This window comes from Thunnus thynnus, chromosome 17 (assembly GCF_963924715.1).
Source record: "Thunnus thynnus chromosome 17, fThuThy2.1, whole genome shotgun sequence".
Classification (NCBI taxonomy): Eukaryota; Metazoa; Chordata; class Actinopteri; order Scombriformes; family Scombridae; genus Thunnus; species Thunnus thynnus.
Window position 1 is genome coordinate 26,351,400 of NC_089533.1, and position 17,086 is coordinate 26,368,485.

General features: G+C 39.2%; 2 protein-coding genes and 2 non-coding genes across 5 annotated transcripts in view; 3 read left to right on the forward strand and 1 right to left on the reverse strand.

Annotated features, from left to right (window-relative positions):
* Positions 1–17,086, reverse strand: part of LOC137201132 (cytosolic phospholipase A2 gamma-like) — an 18,660-nt gene continuing 1,574 nt past the window's right edge. For both annotated transcript variants that reach the window (XM_067616032.1, XM_067616031.1), the window contains exons 2-16: positions 11,331–11,469; positions 10,658–10,710; positions 10,019–10,132; positions 7,196–7,338; positions 6,701–6,887; positions 6,484–6,589; positions 6,262–6,402; positions 5,103–5,168; positions 4,774–4,914; positions 4,383–4,529; positions 4,183–4,266; positions 3,635–3,789; positions 1,350–1,521; positions 605–771; positions 1–263 (exon numbers count right to left, since the gene is read on the reverse strand). In XM_067616032.1, coding sequence (XP_067472133.1) covers positions 237–263; positions 605–771; positions 1,350–1,521; positions 3,635–3,789; positions 4,183–4,266; positions 4,383–4,529; positions 4,774–4,914; positions 5,103–5,168; positions 6,262–6,402; positions 6,484–6,589; positions 6,701–6,887; positions 7,196–7,338; positions 10,019–10,132; positions 10,658–10,684 — 1,677 coding nt within the window. In that variant the 5' untranslated portion in view covers positions 10,685–10,710; positions 11,331–11,469 and the 3' untranslated portion in view covers positions 1–236. The remainder of the gene's footprint in view (positions 264–604; positions 772–1,349; positions 1,522–3,634; positions 3,790–4,182; positions 4,267–4,382; positions 4,530–4,773; positions 4,915–5,102; positions 5,169–6,261; positions 6,403–6,483; positions 6,590–6,700; positions 6,888–7,195; positions 7,339–10,018; positions 10,133–10,657; positions 10,711–11,330; positions 11,470–17,086) is intronic.
* Positions 11,341–11,422, forward strand: trnas-uga (transfer RNA serine (anticodon UGA)). Its single transcript has one exon. It is a non-coding gene; the product is annotated as a tRNA-Ser (tRNA).
* On the forward strand, positions 11,650–11,731 carry trnas-uga (transfer RNA serine (anticodon UGA)). The gene has a single exon. It is a non-coding gene; the product is annotated as a tRNA-Ser (tRNA).
* The window catches only part of LOC137200792 (cytosolic phospholipase A2 gamma-like), an 18,584-nt gene continuing 17,887 nt past the window's right edge, over positions 16,390–17,086 (forward strand). The window contains exon 1 of the mRNA XM_067615439.1: positions 16,390–16,468. Within this exon, the coding sequence (XP_067471540.1) occupies positions 16,390–16,468 (79 nt within the window). The remainder of the gene's footprint in view (positions 16,469–17,086) is intronic.

The window sequence follows — 17,086 nt, forward strand, 5'->3', positions numbered from 1 at the left end:
TTGACATTTATTTCTACTGTTAGTCAAAAGATTTAATACAACAGTATTTCAACAGACATCATTATATGCAATTACATTACATGATTCATTATGGGTCATGTTATGCCGTGTTTTCTCTTCCTCTTGTAAATGAGTCTTTCTGAGAGGTTACACTCATTTACACTGAAGTCAGTATCTGACTTCTAATTACTGTGGAACCACAACTTTTTGTTCACACCAAACCGAAAAGACAAGAATCAGCGGTCTGGGGCAGCAGAGGCGACCTAGAGGGGAAAAGGAAAGAGAGGAGGATGTGTTAGATTCTTGATAAGTCAATTATTTATCCATGTACTTATCAGCCATCCACATTTCTCCCTCTGTCTCAGAAGAGCACACACATACACACACACTGAAACACAGATATTACATAAACTCCTGTTACTGAATCCAAGTTCCTTCATCCATCTCCTTTCACACAGACTGTTTCCTCTGACACACAACCACACACAGTGAGCTCACAGATTACAGATAACAGATTGGAGATTCAGGTTTGACCTACATTGGCAGTGCTTTAAGATGATCTGTGATTATTAATACCCCCCCCCCAACTTAGACCCATCACTACCTTGTTCTGTCGGCGGAGAGCAGCCTTGTTAATCTCCCTCAGCAGAGTTTCCTTGTTCTTCTTCATGTTTGTTTTCGCTGTCTCCAACACAAACTCAATCTTTTCCTGGTTGAAGGGACGCTGGAAGGTGGAAAACTCCTCCATCTTTGCTTTGAACTCTTCTGCATCTGTAGAACAATGAAGATCCATTTAGGCTCCAATCACGTGTTTCCTTCCTTCCCCTTGACACCTCACTAAAATACTAGAGCAGAGCTGAACTGAAGTATGAAAATTAGTTTTAAAAGTATTTGATTTGTCCAGGGGCATAAACTCAATCCATCTGGAACTGCTTTTTTTTCTACAAATGCACCTCACTGCTTATGAATGATATTTGATAAAAGTCGGGGCTTAAACAGATGTTGATCTTCAGAGCTTCTTCTTGTGGTAAAATGCTTCCAGAAATTCTTAAATTCTTAATCTGAGACCTTCATTCATCCCTTTTTGCAGTTAAAAATAAAGTGTTTCAAATTTATAGTTGATATCTTTTTATTATTAAAAGGAAGAAAAAATATCTTTGGGAAATTTCAGAAATTTCCAGGTAAATAAACATACCTACTGAAGTTTAAGTTTGCTAGTTGGTTAACTTGTAGGCCAAAAATCATGGTTCCTCTTTGTTTCTGCCCCTTTTAATTGAAAATGACTTTTTGTCACAACTCTGCTACTGAAAAGAGCACCAAACAAATATGTATATCTGTGTGTAACAGACCTTGGCAGTTCTGTCTGTTGAAGAGCGGCATGTAAATGATAGTGGGCTCCTTCTCTTTTCCCTCAAACACGTAGCAGTCGTTCGGCCACTCTCTCTCCTCCAGGATTTTATCACCTATCTCTGGGAAAGGTTTCTTCACCTTGGCTGCATAGTCTCTGGCAAGAGTCAGAGTCTGTGGAGAGAACAGAGGGTTAACATTGTTTCAGCCTCTCAGGTTTCACAGTTTCTGTACTCTGGAATCAAACTAGTACCAGGAAGTTTGTGTGTTACATTTGGTATTGGTGTACCCAGGTCCAGACCTCTAAATATAACAAGTGAGCCTTCATTAAAAAGAGAATTCATTAGAAAGGGAACACGTCATTAATAAATGGTCAGGAGTTTCACTCTTTAATAAGCCTGAGTTTGCAAATGTGAATAGGCTGCTACGAAGTTTATTTTGCTCCAGATGCTCTGTAGCTCTTTTTCAGAGAGTAAGTGGTTGAACAGCTAGCAAAAAAGTGGAATTTTCATGACCTTGCATCTCAAAAGTTCTTTTTATTAGCAAACATTGTACTAAAACATTTATAAATGTTTTACTCATTGTTAATAAAGACCATAGTTATACATTCTTTATAAAGAATGCCTTATTAGCAAGGGTTCCCCATCCACATTTGCAGACACAGTCAATCAGAATACATGGATGCATGAGGCCTGATCTGAAGGGCTCCCATGAATCAAAATACGCAACAAAATTTCAACTTTTAATCAACCAGGAGAATGGTTCCATGGTTCAAAAGAGATTCACAGCCATGAATAGGAAGGAAGGTAAGACTAAACATTGAAATTACAGTATGTAACATATGCATTTGAGTAGAAATTAACTAAATATTTTGTTTAAACATGTCTCCACAATCCAGAATTTGGCTTATTGTTAATGTAAAGTTTGCTTTACTTTTGTCATGAGGTTGAAGCACTGTGGTTAAAGTAGTGGTGCTGTAGTTGATCTGTGATCCGTACAGATTGCCGCCCACAGTTCGGCACGCATATGAACTGCGGATCGATTGCAAAATTTAATGTCTCATTTAAGACAAAGTAAACAAATTGCTGTAAGTACAAGTCATGGACAGACAGCGTGTTGCTAACAGGGATTTTGAAGAGCAACAACCAAACCAGCATCTAACAGGTCTGAAGTGATATCTACAGGTATTTACATGCTGTTTAATGTGCTGCAGCTGAGCAGCTAATTAGCTATCCAGCTGCTAACTGACGTTAGTGGTGCACTTTTCCCCGGTGAATGTTTGTTTAGTGGCTCGTTCAACAAACTAAGCTGCAGGACAAGATGTGTGTTCATGTTTGTAAGTTATCATCAAGTTTTGATGAAATTTCATTCACTACCATGTTTAAAAGAGGAAGGTATCATGCCTCTTATTCCAATTTAATTTAACGATTGAATATTGAATATTTTATATATTTTAAGATTTTATTTAACCATTGGACATCTTGAATGTTGTTTTCATTTAAGACCATGAGCAAAAGTTCCTTGCTGTAAGTGTTTTACAGAATAAATGGAAAACAAAGTTTTATCTCCCTCTCTTTTATCTCATGAGTTTTGTGATCCGTTGCACCCCTAGGTTAAAGTGGTAATTATCAGGGTTTTGCACATGCAGCACCAAGTATCTGAAATGAACTTTTGATTCAGTTGCATGAAGTCCAATAAAAGAACTACTACCCTCCATAATAAAATTACTCACTATGTTAAACAGTGGGTCAATATTTCATTATTTCTTGCAACATAACTTTGATTTGATTGACTTGCAGTCAAAGGCCCATATATGGTATTAATTCTTCAGTCAATAGACCATTGTCACACACCAGACATGCAGTTTATAAAGATAATGGTGGCAGACTTTGCATAGAAATTATTTGCAATTATTTGGACCTCAGTTTAAGACAAGGGTTGATAAAATCTGACAATTTTGTCAGCTGAAATTACAACTGTTGCAAGCAGATTTTATGAGCTCCAGCTTGCTAATCAAGCTAACATTAATGGGAATTACAGTAGAGCAGACAAACTGTTAAATTCCTTACAAACACCAGCCAAACTCCTGCATATACAGAGTATCTCTCTTGCTATAGTGCGATGCACACTTTCACTTCACACCACTTTTAATGGCCACGTGATCAGAGTCAGTGGGATTTACTTTTGGGACAGCATGAAAAAAATGACCAAAAACAGTCAGTTTGTTTGAGTCCAGGGTTTAGGTAGACCAAAGCACTCAAACACACACACACACACCTTACAGTACCTCGAAAATGTTTCCAGCGCTGTACTCTGGTGCGATGATGAGGTCGATATCTCTCTTGTCTCCCAGAAATGAAGGATAGGCTACATTGATCAGCAGCCCGGCATCTACCAGGTGGAATCTTTCTTCAGAACGGAGGCACAGTGGAACAGTGGAATCTGCACGGCAACAGAAATGTTCAATTCAATGATTTTCTTTCCCTTTTGTCTATCTTTAACAGATAGTTTGCATTTAAGTCCCATAATCGTCTAAAATTCACAAATTCACATTGATGGGTTTTGTTAAGGTTTTTTCCTGAAAGGAACGATTCTGGTGGGAAACACAAAAAAACACATATCCCGCAGACACAGATCAACATTAGCGTTCATTTGGATTCATGTTTCTGAATGTAAGTCCAATGTTCGTTCTCCTTTTAGCTCTGTCTTGCTCTCCACCAACTCCTGAAGGAAATATCTGGCTCTTTAGCTGCTAAACACACCACTATGTTCACCAGCTAATTGATAACTTTGTCTGTCAGTTTAGATAATTGCTGCAGAGATCTGTCTTCTCACCTTGGTATTGGTAGAGGAAGTTTCTGGTTGTTCCCCACTCCCATTTCAGAATCAGGGGAATGATTTGCTTAGTAAGCACAGAGACTGGGGAAAACACATTGAAATGAAATACACAGACGTATTTACATTCCCTTTAAATACAATGGATCTGTGTGTCTTCAATATTGATTAGTCTGGCTATTTATCTGCCATATACTGACCATGTGTTTTGAAAGGTCCATCCTCCAGACTTTGGCTCCAGGTCTCTACAGCCATCAGCAGCTCCAGACTCCACTGCTGAAAAAGACTTTTTCTTTCCTCCGAACTCTTTGACTCCAGCAAAGCAGATTCATTATGATTTACCTTGTCTGGAAAAGATAAGAATCTACTGGGCAATGTGACATTTTCAATCAGACATTTGCTGAGTCATTATTTCATCGCAGACCAAAAAAAAAAGTTGTATTGGGAGGAAAATTGAACATTGATGGTATTCCTTTCTGGGTATCAGTAGATGCAACCTCACAAACTAGCTCACAGCTACCAAAACAATTGGATTTAATGAGTTAAACTAGTAAGAAGACAGTGGAGCAGGATTATCATCATCACCACTACCTTCTAGTACTTTCTGCAGCTTGTCCAGGTCAGACAGAGCAGGAGGATCCTTAATTGTGCTTCTGGTCAGGGCTATGAGTTTATCAAGGGCATTGAACACACGTAGGTACTCTTCAGCAGCACCGTCTATATGCCCAGGCACTAAAACACACACACACAGCAAAAGTGTAAGATGACACATCTTACTCACACATGTTTTATTGAATCATGTTGTAAAGCAGGGAATAAACACCAGCATAAAGCTGTGTCTCTTCCCCCTCAATAAGAGATTCACCATGTAGCTTATAAAATTACATCTAATATAAATGAAATTGTCAAATTATGATTACCGTTCAGCCAGGGAGGGACGAACTCTCTGACAGTCTCCTCATGGGCCAATGCACAACCTAGAACACCTGCACAATTGCAACACATGAGGTTTTAGCAAAAATAGATGTCATAAAGTCGCAGGTATTGATCAACAATGCTATCTATATCTGTAGATACAGTATGTTTTGGATCATTGCATAGTACTGTTAAGAGTCTAGACCTGCTCTATATGAAAAGTACCCTGAGATTATTATTTGGTGCTATATAAATAAAATTGACTTGACTTGGCTATTTTGTGTTATATGCAGTAGTGAAAATGCACTCATTGTACTATTAAATTGAACCTTGTCAGCCTCAATCACTTAGATTTTGACTGAACTTGTTTGATCTTCATTATCTTTATTTCAATCTTTTAGTTCAAATAGTCACATAATGATGAATGAATGGCTGAAAAGTATAAATTCACCCATCATACACGTTGTTAAAGCTGCTTTTTTTGATGGGGCCACTTGGGGGAAGTGGAAGAAGCTGAAAATGCAATACTGACACTTTATCACCTTGTAAAGTTGTTATGGCGATGTGTTAACAAGGAGTTACTTATTTACACATCCAACAGATATGGAGCAAAATTAACATTCTTACTATCATGTTTCTGTCCACATGATGAACGTAAGTCCAGTATTTTGGTGTCCACAAAAATGTGACTCTTCAGCTGCTAAACGCTCAACTATGTTGACCTGCTAGTCACTACTTTGTCTGCTGGGGCAGGCAGCATACAGAGGCTTTATCAGAACCTTTTTGCTGAAAACAGCTGCCTGCTGCTGCTGGAAATGAGGTTGATAAGAACTCAGTTTGTGGGGCGTAAAGACAAACAATGAGCTACAGAAGGATAAAATGCTCAGTTGAGTTGAGAGACACTGCAGAGTTAGTGATAATTCTCTATTGGTATGTCACTACAAGTGACCCCTTTCATATCACAAGTTATTTGAATTATTGTCAATCTAAAAATGTTGATCAATGCAGCTTTAAGACTGCACTTAGTAGCAAAATTTGATTACCTGTAACCAGAGCATTAGTAGGGTTGGTGATGATTAGATTTGTTAATAATTCTTATGGCTCTCCTTTGAACATAGCTGACTGAAAGAAGACTTCATATTTGCTCAGCCTGTGAACACACACCTTGTAGTTTGACCATGTCCATCTCTGGCTTCTTTTCTAGCAGCTCTCCGCTCTCAAATCTGCTTCCCAGGAGAGAAGTTTCAACGAATACACCCAACTCTGTGAAACCAGCCTCATGAGGGCTCACCTCAAACCATTTCCCTGAGAGACACAGAGTCTATTTTACACTTAATACAAGTCAATAACTCATCTAAGGCCTGACATGCATATGTGTTTGTCTACCTTCTATTGGCCCATCTGAAAAGCAGTGCTTCTCTATGGCGGTGTATATGGGGTAAGGGTTGGTGGCGTTTCTGCTGGCCTCGTCTGACAGACGCCGTAGGTCCATCTGATGGATGAGATATTTCTCTTAAGTAGTGCATTAAACTCTTTAAAACAGATTGTATTGTGTTGTCAAATAGGAAAGATGAGAAGTAAAAGCATGTCTTTGTCCTGGTACCTGTTTCATGATGCCAGCAGAGGTCATGACCCCCCAGACATCAGTGAGAGAGAAGTGCTCCTCCTGGGACCTCTCAGTCAGCCAGGCCAGAGCCTCCTCCAGCTCCACCCCAGGACCTGACAGCCTGGACACTGCTCTGTCCATGTTAGCGCTCCACTGAGGGTCACTGTACAGGGAGGACATGGACCTGAGAAAGGGCAGAGGAACACAGACAAATAGACATAGGTCAAGCGAAATCATATTAGAGAATTGAAAGCTCATCCAGGGAAATGTTAGTGTGATAATACACCCATTTTGTCAGTCTTATTCAAACACTTCAGCAGGGAGAAGAAACAATTTGCAGTACATGAATTCCACATGGAAATATATATATACAATTGGATAATCTCACTCATCCTGATCACTGCAACCTCAGTTTTGCTGTGTTCTGGTCTGTCAGTCCATTCAACTCTCAGTCATACACAAACTTGAGTTGATGTGTGTAAGTGTGGTTACCATGTTGACCCAGAAACTCCTCCCAGGTAGAGCAGAGTGTCCAGCAGTCTATCCTGTTCCATCTGATAGAGGGAACCCATCAGAGCCACGGCTGCCCTCTGACCCCCACCTGATGCCAATAGAGCGATGTGAGGAACTGAATCCTGGTTGGAGAGATGAAAGATAAAAGTGTTGATATCTTTAACTGTAAATTTAAAAACTACCTCTTTAGCCTGGCTTTTGATTAGAAGATCTCATGACCATTTAAAATTTGTATTTATTATTTTTCATTATTTCATTTTCATTATGAATCTTTAGGTCCCCCCTGACTTTATTCTATGATGTGAGAATATTTCAAAACCATTTGTTATCTTTTGTTTTGACTATTTTCCAAGTCATTATATTAGTTTACCCATGTCTTTACATGGGGATAGCTCTATGGACCTCTATTTTGCCTGTATGTCATCATTCAGTTTGCATAACTCTAACAAATTGGGGACAGTGGGCCCACCATTCCTTTTGCCCAATTTAAGTGTTTTCATTTTGACCCTTGACTTTTTGTTGTCCCATTAAATTTAAGTAGCATTCGATCTTAACACCTAAATGTAGTTGGACTGACATACAAAGGTAATGCCTTAAATAGAAATAAGAATCTGGGGAGTACAGTGTCAATCCTTCCCAGTAATGACAAAGGGACTAAAGTCCATCTATTAAAATCTTGTTTAATTCTGGTTTCTAGTTTATCATAGTTAGATTTATATTTTTATAAGTATTTCACTTTTTCTGTATCCCATTTCCATTATTCATTTTTTAGCTCTGTAGAGATTTTTGCGTATTCAGTTTATAACCTGATACGGTGCTATATTCACTGTTTTCACTAGTTTTGTTGAGTATAGGATGATATCTGCATATAACACTAGTTTATGCTGCATACCTGCAACTTATTTTTCCTGATACTCACTGACAATGGTTTGATACATAAAGTCCTTATAGAATTCCCCAGTGAAGTCATCACTGCCTGGGCTCTTGTCTGGCTTTAGTCCCTGAATAACTTTTAATATCTCTTAATAGTAATTGGTGCGGTGAGGCTTTGACCCTGTGCATCACTCACATGTGGCAGATTTAAACATTGCAAATAATCTCTGAGTTTGATTTTCTTCTTTATCTGAACTATATAACTTAGTAATACTCAGCAAACTCTTCTGCAATCTCCTGTTTACCTGTTAGCATAGCATTATTCTTAATAAAGACAATATTTGATTTTGTTTGTTGTTTTCTCAGTTTATAAGAGAGTATCTTTAGTGATTTTGTCCCTCCATCATCATATTTTTGTTTAGTGAAGGTCAGAGCTCATTCTACTCTCTCAGTTAACAAGCCATCTCAGTTCTTTGTTATTTCCTTTAGTTCTGCCATAACTGAGGGTCCACCCTTTGCTTTATGAACTTGTTCTAGGTTCTTTATCTTAAGTTCCAGGTTTCCAACTTTTTGATAAGGTTAAAATCTCCTGCAACTATTGTGATTCCTTGACTTTGGGAAGTTATTATATCCACCACTTTTTATTAAATCCAACCCTTTTTCTAGGGTTTATACACATATATCAAAGAGACCATTTAGTTTATCAATTTTCCCAATCACTACAACATATCTCCCTTCTTTATCAGAAGACGCCTTTTCTACTTGAAACACATAGTGGAGCCATATTAAGATTGCTATTCCTCTCCTTGATGATTTATGTGATGAGTGGAAAACTTGGGCTGATGTCAATTTACCTAAATTTTCATGTTCAGTTTGATTTAAGTGAGTCTCCTGTGGGAAGGCTATATCCTCTTCATCTTTTGGAGTTGGTGTAATATCATTTTATGTTTGATAGGGTTTTTAACGCTATTTACATTATGTGAGGTCATTATAAGGGATTTCATTGGTAAATGTCAGTGAGAATTTCTGTTCCATGCCAAGCACCACCAGCTTTAAAGTTCCATTGTTTCTTTTTGACAATTTTCAATTTTTTAATTATGTTTATAAATGTATATATCACCTCATACCCATGTTATTTCTTATTGTTACTGGGTTTATTATTTAATTTTTATTATTTTTATTTATTGTTTGCATTAGTCTCAGTTTTTTACTGTTTATATTTAGACTGTCTTATCAGCCTGTTTGCAGTCAGAGTCCAATATTCACTCTTGTTTTAGTTCTTGTTTGGATTCCATCAGCTACTAAAAAAATATAAGGCTCATTAGCTGGAACTTTTTTCACCAGCTAATCACTAATCAGGGGATTTTTTTCTCTGGGGCTCCCTAACAGGTTAAACCAGCAATGCTTAAATATCATTTATGCTTTTTATGAAATTATATCATATATAATCATATACAACACCAATCTTTTAGATAAGTAACCAGAGTATTAGTTATCTAACAACAGCCATCTGGAAAATATGTGATTTCTACAATTTATAATGTAGGCAAGACCTCAATTTAAAATTGCTACTGGCAACATTAGTATCAGTTGTATCTGCTAAACTTGAAGCTGACTATTCACAGGTTTCAACTTGATAAACAATGCAGCTTCAGCAGTGCAGATATTTGATTACTGTCAAAATGCCAAATTCCATGTTTTATGTGTGTATTATGACATGACGATGCAGTGCTGAACTACTCTGTTCCTGTGAGTGCCTAAAACAACAGTCATTAGAAGACTTGAAACAGTGCTCATTGAGGTTATGGGGGACACAAACATTGGTGTTATGTATGGAGAGGCCAACACATAATGTACATGTTCAGAAAGAAAGAAAGAAAAAAGAACAAAACAAACACAGGAAGAAATCTTTCCTGAGGTGTTTCTTACTGTTGTAGTACAGTTGATTCTCAGGCTGTTGAGTGACTCAAGAACTACTTGTTTCCTCTTGTGAACATATTCCTGTTCACCAGCACACAAAGACTGGGACTGGCGGATGGGTTTCTGAAAAGAATCGAGGACAGCTCAGTGAATTACACTGAACAGAAAGTGGAAACTGTGAATGTTCATTTAAACCTGGAGTTGAATCTAAATTTACATTTAAAATGTGTTGAACACTATTATACATATTGTATGTAATGCATTCATATATTAAAAATGCTTTAATGTATTCCTGCTGCAAAACAATATCCTCTAGTGCAGTACAAATATATCGTCTGTGTAAATTTAACCATTTTTTACATATTATGTAGTTTAAATTTACTTATAAATGCACTTTTTTCTATCTCCCATTTCCAACAATAGGAACCACTTATCACTATTGTTCCTACTGTATGAAGTCAACTGATTTTTTTTTTGTTTTTTGTCAGTATGTTCCTGCACAATACAGACAAACACAGACACATGCAGTATCAGAGTAGCAGGACCTGATTTATGGTGCAATTTCCCAGTGAAGGACAAAAGACAGACAGTGGATTATGTATTATCCTACTAATATACAACCTAAATCCTTTGCCATGCATGTCTCACCTCAGAAGCAGCTGCATCTCCCTCCATGTTGCCCACTGCGCTTGTCCGAGCTCCTGAAATCACAAGCCAAAAGCAAATCACTGAGGCTAAAAAACTCCTGCTGGTCTGCATGTTGGGGCGTTGTAACAACCTTCAGTGGCGGATGAAATGCTAAAGTTTTCTTTGATCAGAAACTGCTGGTTTAAGTGTAAAAGGTCTTGGCTTGTTCCTGTGAGGAGCTGCTCAAGCTACAGAGAATATGAATGACATACACAGGCATGCACAGACACGATTGGGCCAGAGCAGTACCAGAAAAAAAATTACACAATCACTCAGGTACCAAAATTCACACACAAAATTCTAACACTAAGGGGCTTATTGATTTCTACCACATGTAGAAGGTCTTCACAATATGTACCAGATGTTTAATTCAAACCAAGCTGAAAAACAAGTAGATTAAATGCCAGTATTCCCAACCAAAGCACATAAATTAATCCTTCAACACAAGCACATACACATTCTTTCTCTTTCCTCTTACTATAATTAGAGAATGTTGCTGGACTCCGGTAGCATTACGCTAGGCTTGTGACTTACTGTAGTCAAGCTGTCTAATTAATCACATGATTCTTTGTACCGGGCAACCAATCAATGATTGATTGTATCAATGAGAAGAAAGAGATATTTAAATACTCACCAAGAAAAGAGCTGTGATGGCCGAGTGGTTAAGGCGTTGGACTTGAAATCCAATGGGGTCTCCCCGCGTAGGTTCAAATCCTGCTCACAGCGCTGTGCAGAGGTCAGAATCATGCAGATGGCTTCGTTTTGTAGAGGAACTAAAGTAATAGGTTGAGGAACTGTTAAATGAGAAGTTCAAGGTTTGTGGCTTATACCGTAGTCCAACTGTCTAATCAATCAAATAATGAATTGAAGAGTGTATGGAACTAGCAGGCAACTGATTTTGTTCATTGCATTAATGAGAAAACAGAGCTATTTAAATATTGTACAGGAAAGGAGCTGTGATGGCCAAGAGGTTAAGGTGTTGGACTTGAAATCCAATTTGGTTTCCCAGCACAAGTTCAAATCCTGCTCACAGCACTGTGCAACTGGCAGGTTCATAGGAGTGGCTTTCTTTGGCAGATCGAGGAACTAGAGTAATAGGTTGAGGAACTGTTATGTGAGAAGTTCTGGCCAGAGGTCAAAATGCAGCCATTAAAAGAGAGTTGGGGCGTTTCCAAATCTATAGTTAGTTTTCTCTTCACCGAATCAGTTAATGAGTTAATAAATTTGTGCTTTCCTGATGGTTCAGTGTTTTTCACACAGAAAAAAATTCAAGCGCAACAAAATGCAACACTAATGAGTTAAGAAAATAATCAACAGATGAATTGATAATGAAATATGTTAGTTGCAGCCCCAGTCAGATCATGTTCCCACCAAAATGGACTGCTCCAGAATTCATCTGGGACCAGCCTAAGACCACTTCAACAAAGGGTCTCAGTGCAGCTGTTTTGGTCCATGTATATGAATATATACATGTATATGATATGTATATACATCAGAGAGCTTATCCTGATTACACTTGATTAATTGTATTAGATTTTAAATTTCAAGTTTTAAACTTGATTTGAATTGAGTCAAATGACTTGACATGACCTGTGTTTTTATTTAACTGAATGTATTTAATTTGATTAGTAATTTTTCCTTATTTTATTTTTAAACTGGTCCTGTTTATTAATTTATTTACTTATTCACTTATCTGGTTTAAACCCACCTCCATCACCCCTCATTGGAGGACAAATATCATTTTTATCACAGTCATTGTTTTTCAAATTCTCCTCTCCTCCTCTAACTTGTATAATCCTAAATCTACACGATAATTAAAATAATTAAACTTTAATGAAATGAAGATCAAATCTCCACCAAAGTATATTCCAGTATGTCACTTATTTCACTTGATTCCATTTATTTATCACCATCTTGTTGCTAATCCAAGTTTTTCCAATCTAGCGACCTACAGTATGTATTGTACCTACTTGTATGATTAATATTTCCACGGTACTGTGATGTTTTACAACAGGTTTAAATTGGTCTATTATATAACATTATTTTACCGTCATTAAAAACATCACTTATGAAAATAATTCATTTTTCATCCTATTTCTTTTTATGAATATTAGTTTGTTTTCTATGGATGTTTAAATTCAACCATAATATGTAACCAGCTTTGTATGGCTTCACATAGGAAGAGAGAGAGTTTATTATCATTATTATTAACCAAATTAAACCATTGTAACAATAACATTGATGTATAATTCTGAACACACAGAATGGAAGATGTTTGTGTATTGGATTTAAACTGTCTGTAGGATGTGTATAGTTTTTATGATCAACAACAAAAACTTAAGTTCAGCCTGTCATCCACAGTTCCAGGAAGACCTAAAGAAAAGCACATCTTGTTCCCTGCTCATCTTTTACTGAGAGCCCTTGGCCCATTTTTATCAGCTGTTCATTATTATCACACAGTGCTGTGGTTCCTGTGTAAAGGGCTGTTAAGAGGGCATCAAAAGCAAATCCTCTACAGCTGGGTCCTTTCCAGATGTGTGTCTGTGCAAGTTTGTGAGTCATTTATTCTCAATCTCCCATAAACATCTCCGAGTGGAGACAAACCAGGTGAAGGAGTTGTTGGACATTGAGCAAGGACCATTGGTTGTTCAAGTGGCTTAATATTACCCTTATCTATATCTGTAGTATAACATTCCTATACCACAGTGAGCAGACTACAGCCATGGAGCTGTACAGTATATTGACATTAAGTGGTTTTGCTCACATTTTGGCATTTATACAGTGGAATCTTCAATTTTAAGAGACAGAGTTTCTCCTGTCATTCACAACCATCTTATTTGTTAAATAAAGACACCTATAGCATGTTTATACTACAATTTATTACATATAAATAGCCCTACAAACTACACTGTGTGTGTTTCAGTATGAAGGCACAAAATTAATGTCAATATCAAAAGCAGCAGTTCAGGGCCTGACAGAAGTTCCATTTTTTGATGATTATACAGTGATTCAGCAGTGTAAACAGATTTATATGAGTTGTGTGAACCGAAAAAAACCTTATAAACCTTGACAATTAAGACAAACTGGAGGTCTCCCATATTCATTGTTGTTAATTAATACACAGTATCACCTCCATCACTTAACTGACTTGTTAAATAAATGAATTATACAGACAAATCAACTTTGTTTACAATTTCAATAATAAGGGAAATATTGATATTAGCATAGGTAGGTAATCTCAAAATTGTGTAAGAGGATTATTGTGTTAGTTGTCAACAAAAGACAATTCAGAAGCCCATTGATTCCCAACCAGGACATACAGCTGGCAGTTTGTATTTGAAAAGACTGTAGAGTAATTCAGTTGATTTGAATAAGAATAAGACTACATTTACCAGTTACAAGTTTGGACACACTTACTCATTCAAAAGTTTTTTCTTAATTCTTACTATTTTCTACACTATAGAACAATACTGAATACATCAAAACTATGAAATAACACATACGGAATTGTGTAGTAAACAAAAAAGTGTTAAAGAAACCAAAATACTTATAATAATAAAAAAATAATACAAAGTAGCCACTGTTTGGTTAAGATATTGCCAAACAGCAATATCTTAACCAGCTTCAAGAGGTCATCAACTGGAATGGAGTTATTATTATAACAAAGGTTCAGGAACAAGACCACGGCCCTCTCTCTTACTAAATTCAATCACCTGTGCCTTACTAATTCAATCATCCGTGCACACCTATATAAGCGTGTCTAATCCCTTTCTCTCCCGTTCGTCTCAGTTCTCACGCAACCTACGACACGCTTGCATCGCAAACGCCTATCTCCCGCCCGTGCTCCGTGATCCACGTTCCTTGGCAACATACCGCCCACGACTAGATCCAGCAGTACCAACGACATATCTCCTTCACCACCACATCCACATAGAACCCTTCTCCTCCAGACGCCGCGCTTCTGATCAGCTGGGATCCAGACGCTCCACACATATCCACGCAATGGCCCACTCGGACGCGGCTCTTTTCCAAGCGATTAACATCTTCAACCAGATGTTTGCTCACCTCCGGCGAGCTCTCAAGGAGACGGTCGTTCCCCACTCCTACGAAACGATGATAAAGACAAACTTTCCAACTCTACGCAGACTCTACTTCCATCAACTCCCTTGTCGGCAGCTAAAATCCTCCCGCTCTTCCGAGTTCATTTTCCGCCGCCGGGCCGACGCACGCCACACACCGATGACGTCATAATGCCGCCTACTACAACAGAGCGCAGACTTCTTCAGCCGCGGCTGAAGGCCAGGCTGAACTCCAGATACAAATTGCATTTCGCCGAACTGACAACAAAGTCAGGCTCTTCCTGCCTCCACCTCCACCACATGGATGTATAAAGAGAACTGGATGCAGCGTAGGAGGCGGGGCCCCGTTCATTCCTATGAAAGTTGCTCAGTGGCGCATGAAGCAATAAAAAATCAACTTCCTGGTATAAAGGACCCTTCCGGGTTCCCCACCCTGCGCCACCTGTACGCCGCACGTCGATGACGTCACGACGCAGCCAACTGCTTCAGCCCTCTCGCAGGGCCAGGTCGTATCTTCCCCTGTGCCTGCTCCCTCCCTGTCTGATGTCCTTGCTTTTTGTCTTTTCTCTAATCCCCGTGTCCGCAGGCTGCACAGTTAACCCCCACACATACATCCCCTCATCCTTTCCTCTTCCCTTCCCTCAGCTGCAGCTACCTCTACGCTTTCAGCCCCACCCGCTCCAGCAGCTCCTTTTTATGTTTCTTCCCTCAGCCACCTCCGGTCCTGCCGTTACCACAGAACAGTGATCCTCCATCCCTTCATCCCTCACCCCTCGATCCTTCATCCCTCACCCCTTGACCTTCATCCCCTCGACCCTCATCCCTTCATCCCTCACCCTTTGACCCTCATCTCTTCATCCCTCACCCCTTGACCCTCATCCCTTACTCCTTGACCCTCGACCTTTATCCCTTCATCCCTCACCCCTCGACCCTCATCTCTTCATCCCTCACTCTTCGACCCTAAACCCTCATCCCTTCATCCTTCCCTCAATCTGTCCTTTATGAATCATCCTGGCTCTCCTCCGTCGATATTATTTGTTTACAGCACCCCTTTTCGCTTCCTCCTGCCACAGCTACTGTAGTTCCCTCGACTCGCCTGCTTCTTTTCATTCATTCAACCTTTATTTACATCTCGAGGTATCATTGAGAGCATGCCCTCATTTTCAGTGACATTGACTAACTGTATCAACTGCTTTGCCACAGTGAACAATTTTCATTGCAATCGCTTCATATCAATTCATTGCTTCAGGGAGCCTGGTTTTCCTCGTCATTAGTTGATACGTAAGGAAGCCACAGAGCTCCCTCCTTTCTAACCCCCTCCGTTTTGTATTTGTTTTCATCTCATCCCTGTGTCCACAGGCTGCACAATCAACCCCTGCACATACATCCCCTCATCCAGCATCCTTTCCTCTTCCCTTCCTTCAGCTGCAGCTACCTTTTTTCTGTGTTTTCAGCACCCCCTGTTGCCGGTCCCCTCGCTCTGCCCGACATCAACACCGTGCCCACCGGCACTTTCATTCCAGCCTCCGCCAACCCTCCTTCATCCCGCCACTGAACACTGTCTAGAATTGTGCCATTATCTCTAACACCCATAGACGTTAAATGCACTACACTATGTGCCGGCAGACCATCCTGACCACCATGCCTCCTTCATCCAACCCCTTGACCCTCCTTTATCCCACCACCATGCACGGTTTGCGATCGCACTGATATCTCATACACACATAAACTATACCAGGAAAGGAAGACCAAGAGTTACCTCTGCTGCAGAGGAGGAGTAAATTAGAGTTACAAGCCTCAGAAATCACCAATTAACAGCACCACAGATTAGAGCCTGCATCAATACTTCCCAGGGTTCAAGTAGCAGCCACATCTCAACATCAGCTGCTCAAAGGGGACTGTGTGAATCAGGCCTTCATGGTCGAACTGTTGCAAAGAAACCACTACTGAGAGAGATCGGTGAGAAATGCTTGGGCCAAGAAACACCAGGAATGGACATTAGACCAGGGGAAATCTGTACTTTGGTCTGATGAGTCAAAGTTTAAGATTTTTGGTTCAAGCCGTTGTGTCTTTGTGAGACACAGAGAAGGTGAAGGGATGGTATCTGTATATGTGGTTCCCACCTTGAAGTATAGAAGAGGAGGTGTGATGCTGTGGGGGTGTTTTGCTGGTGACACTGTTGGCGATTTATTCAGAATTCAAGGCGCACTGAACCAGCATGGCTATAACATTCTGCAACGACACACCATGCCATCTGGTTTGCACTTAGTGGGACCATCATTTGTTTTTCAAAAGGACAATGATCCAAAAC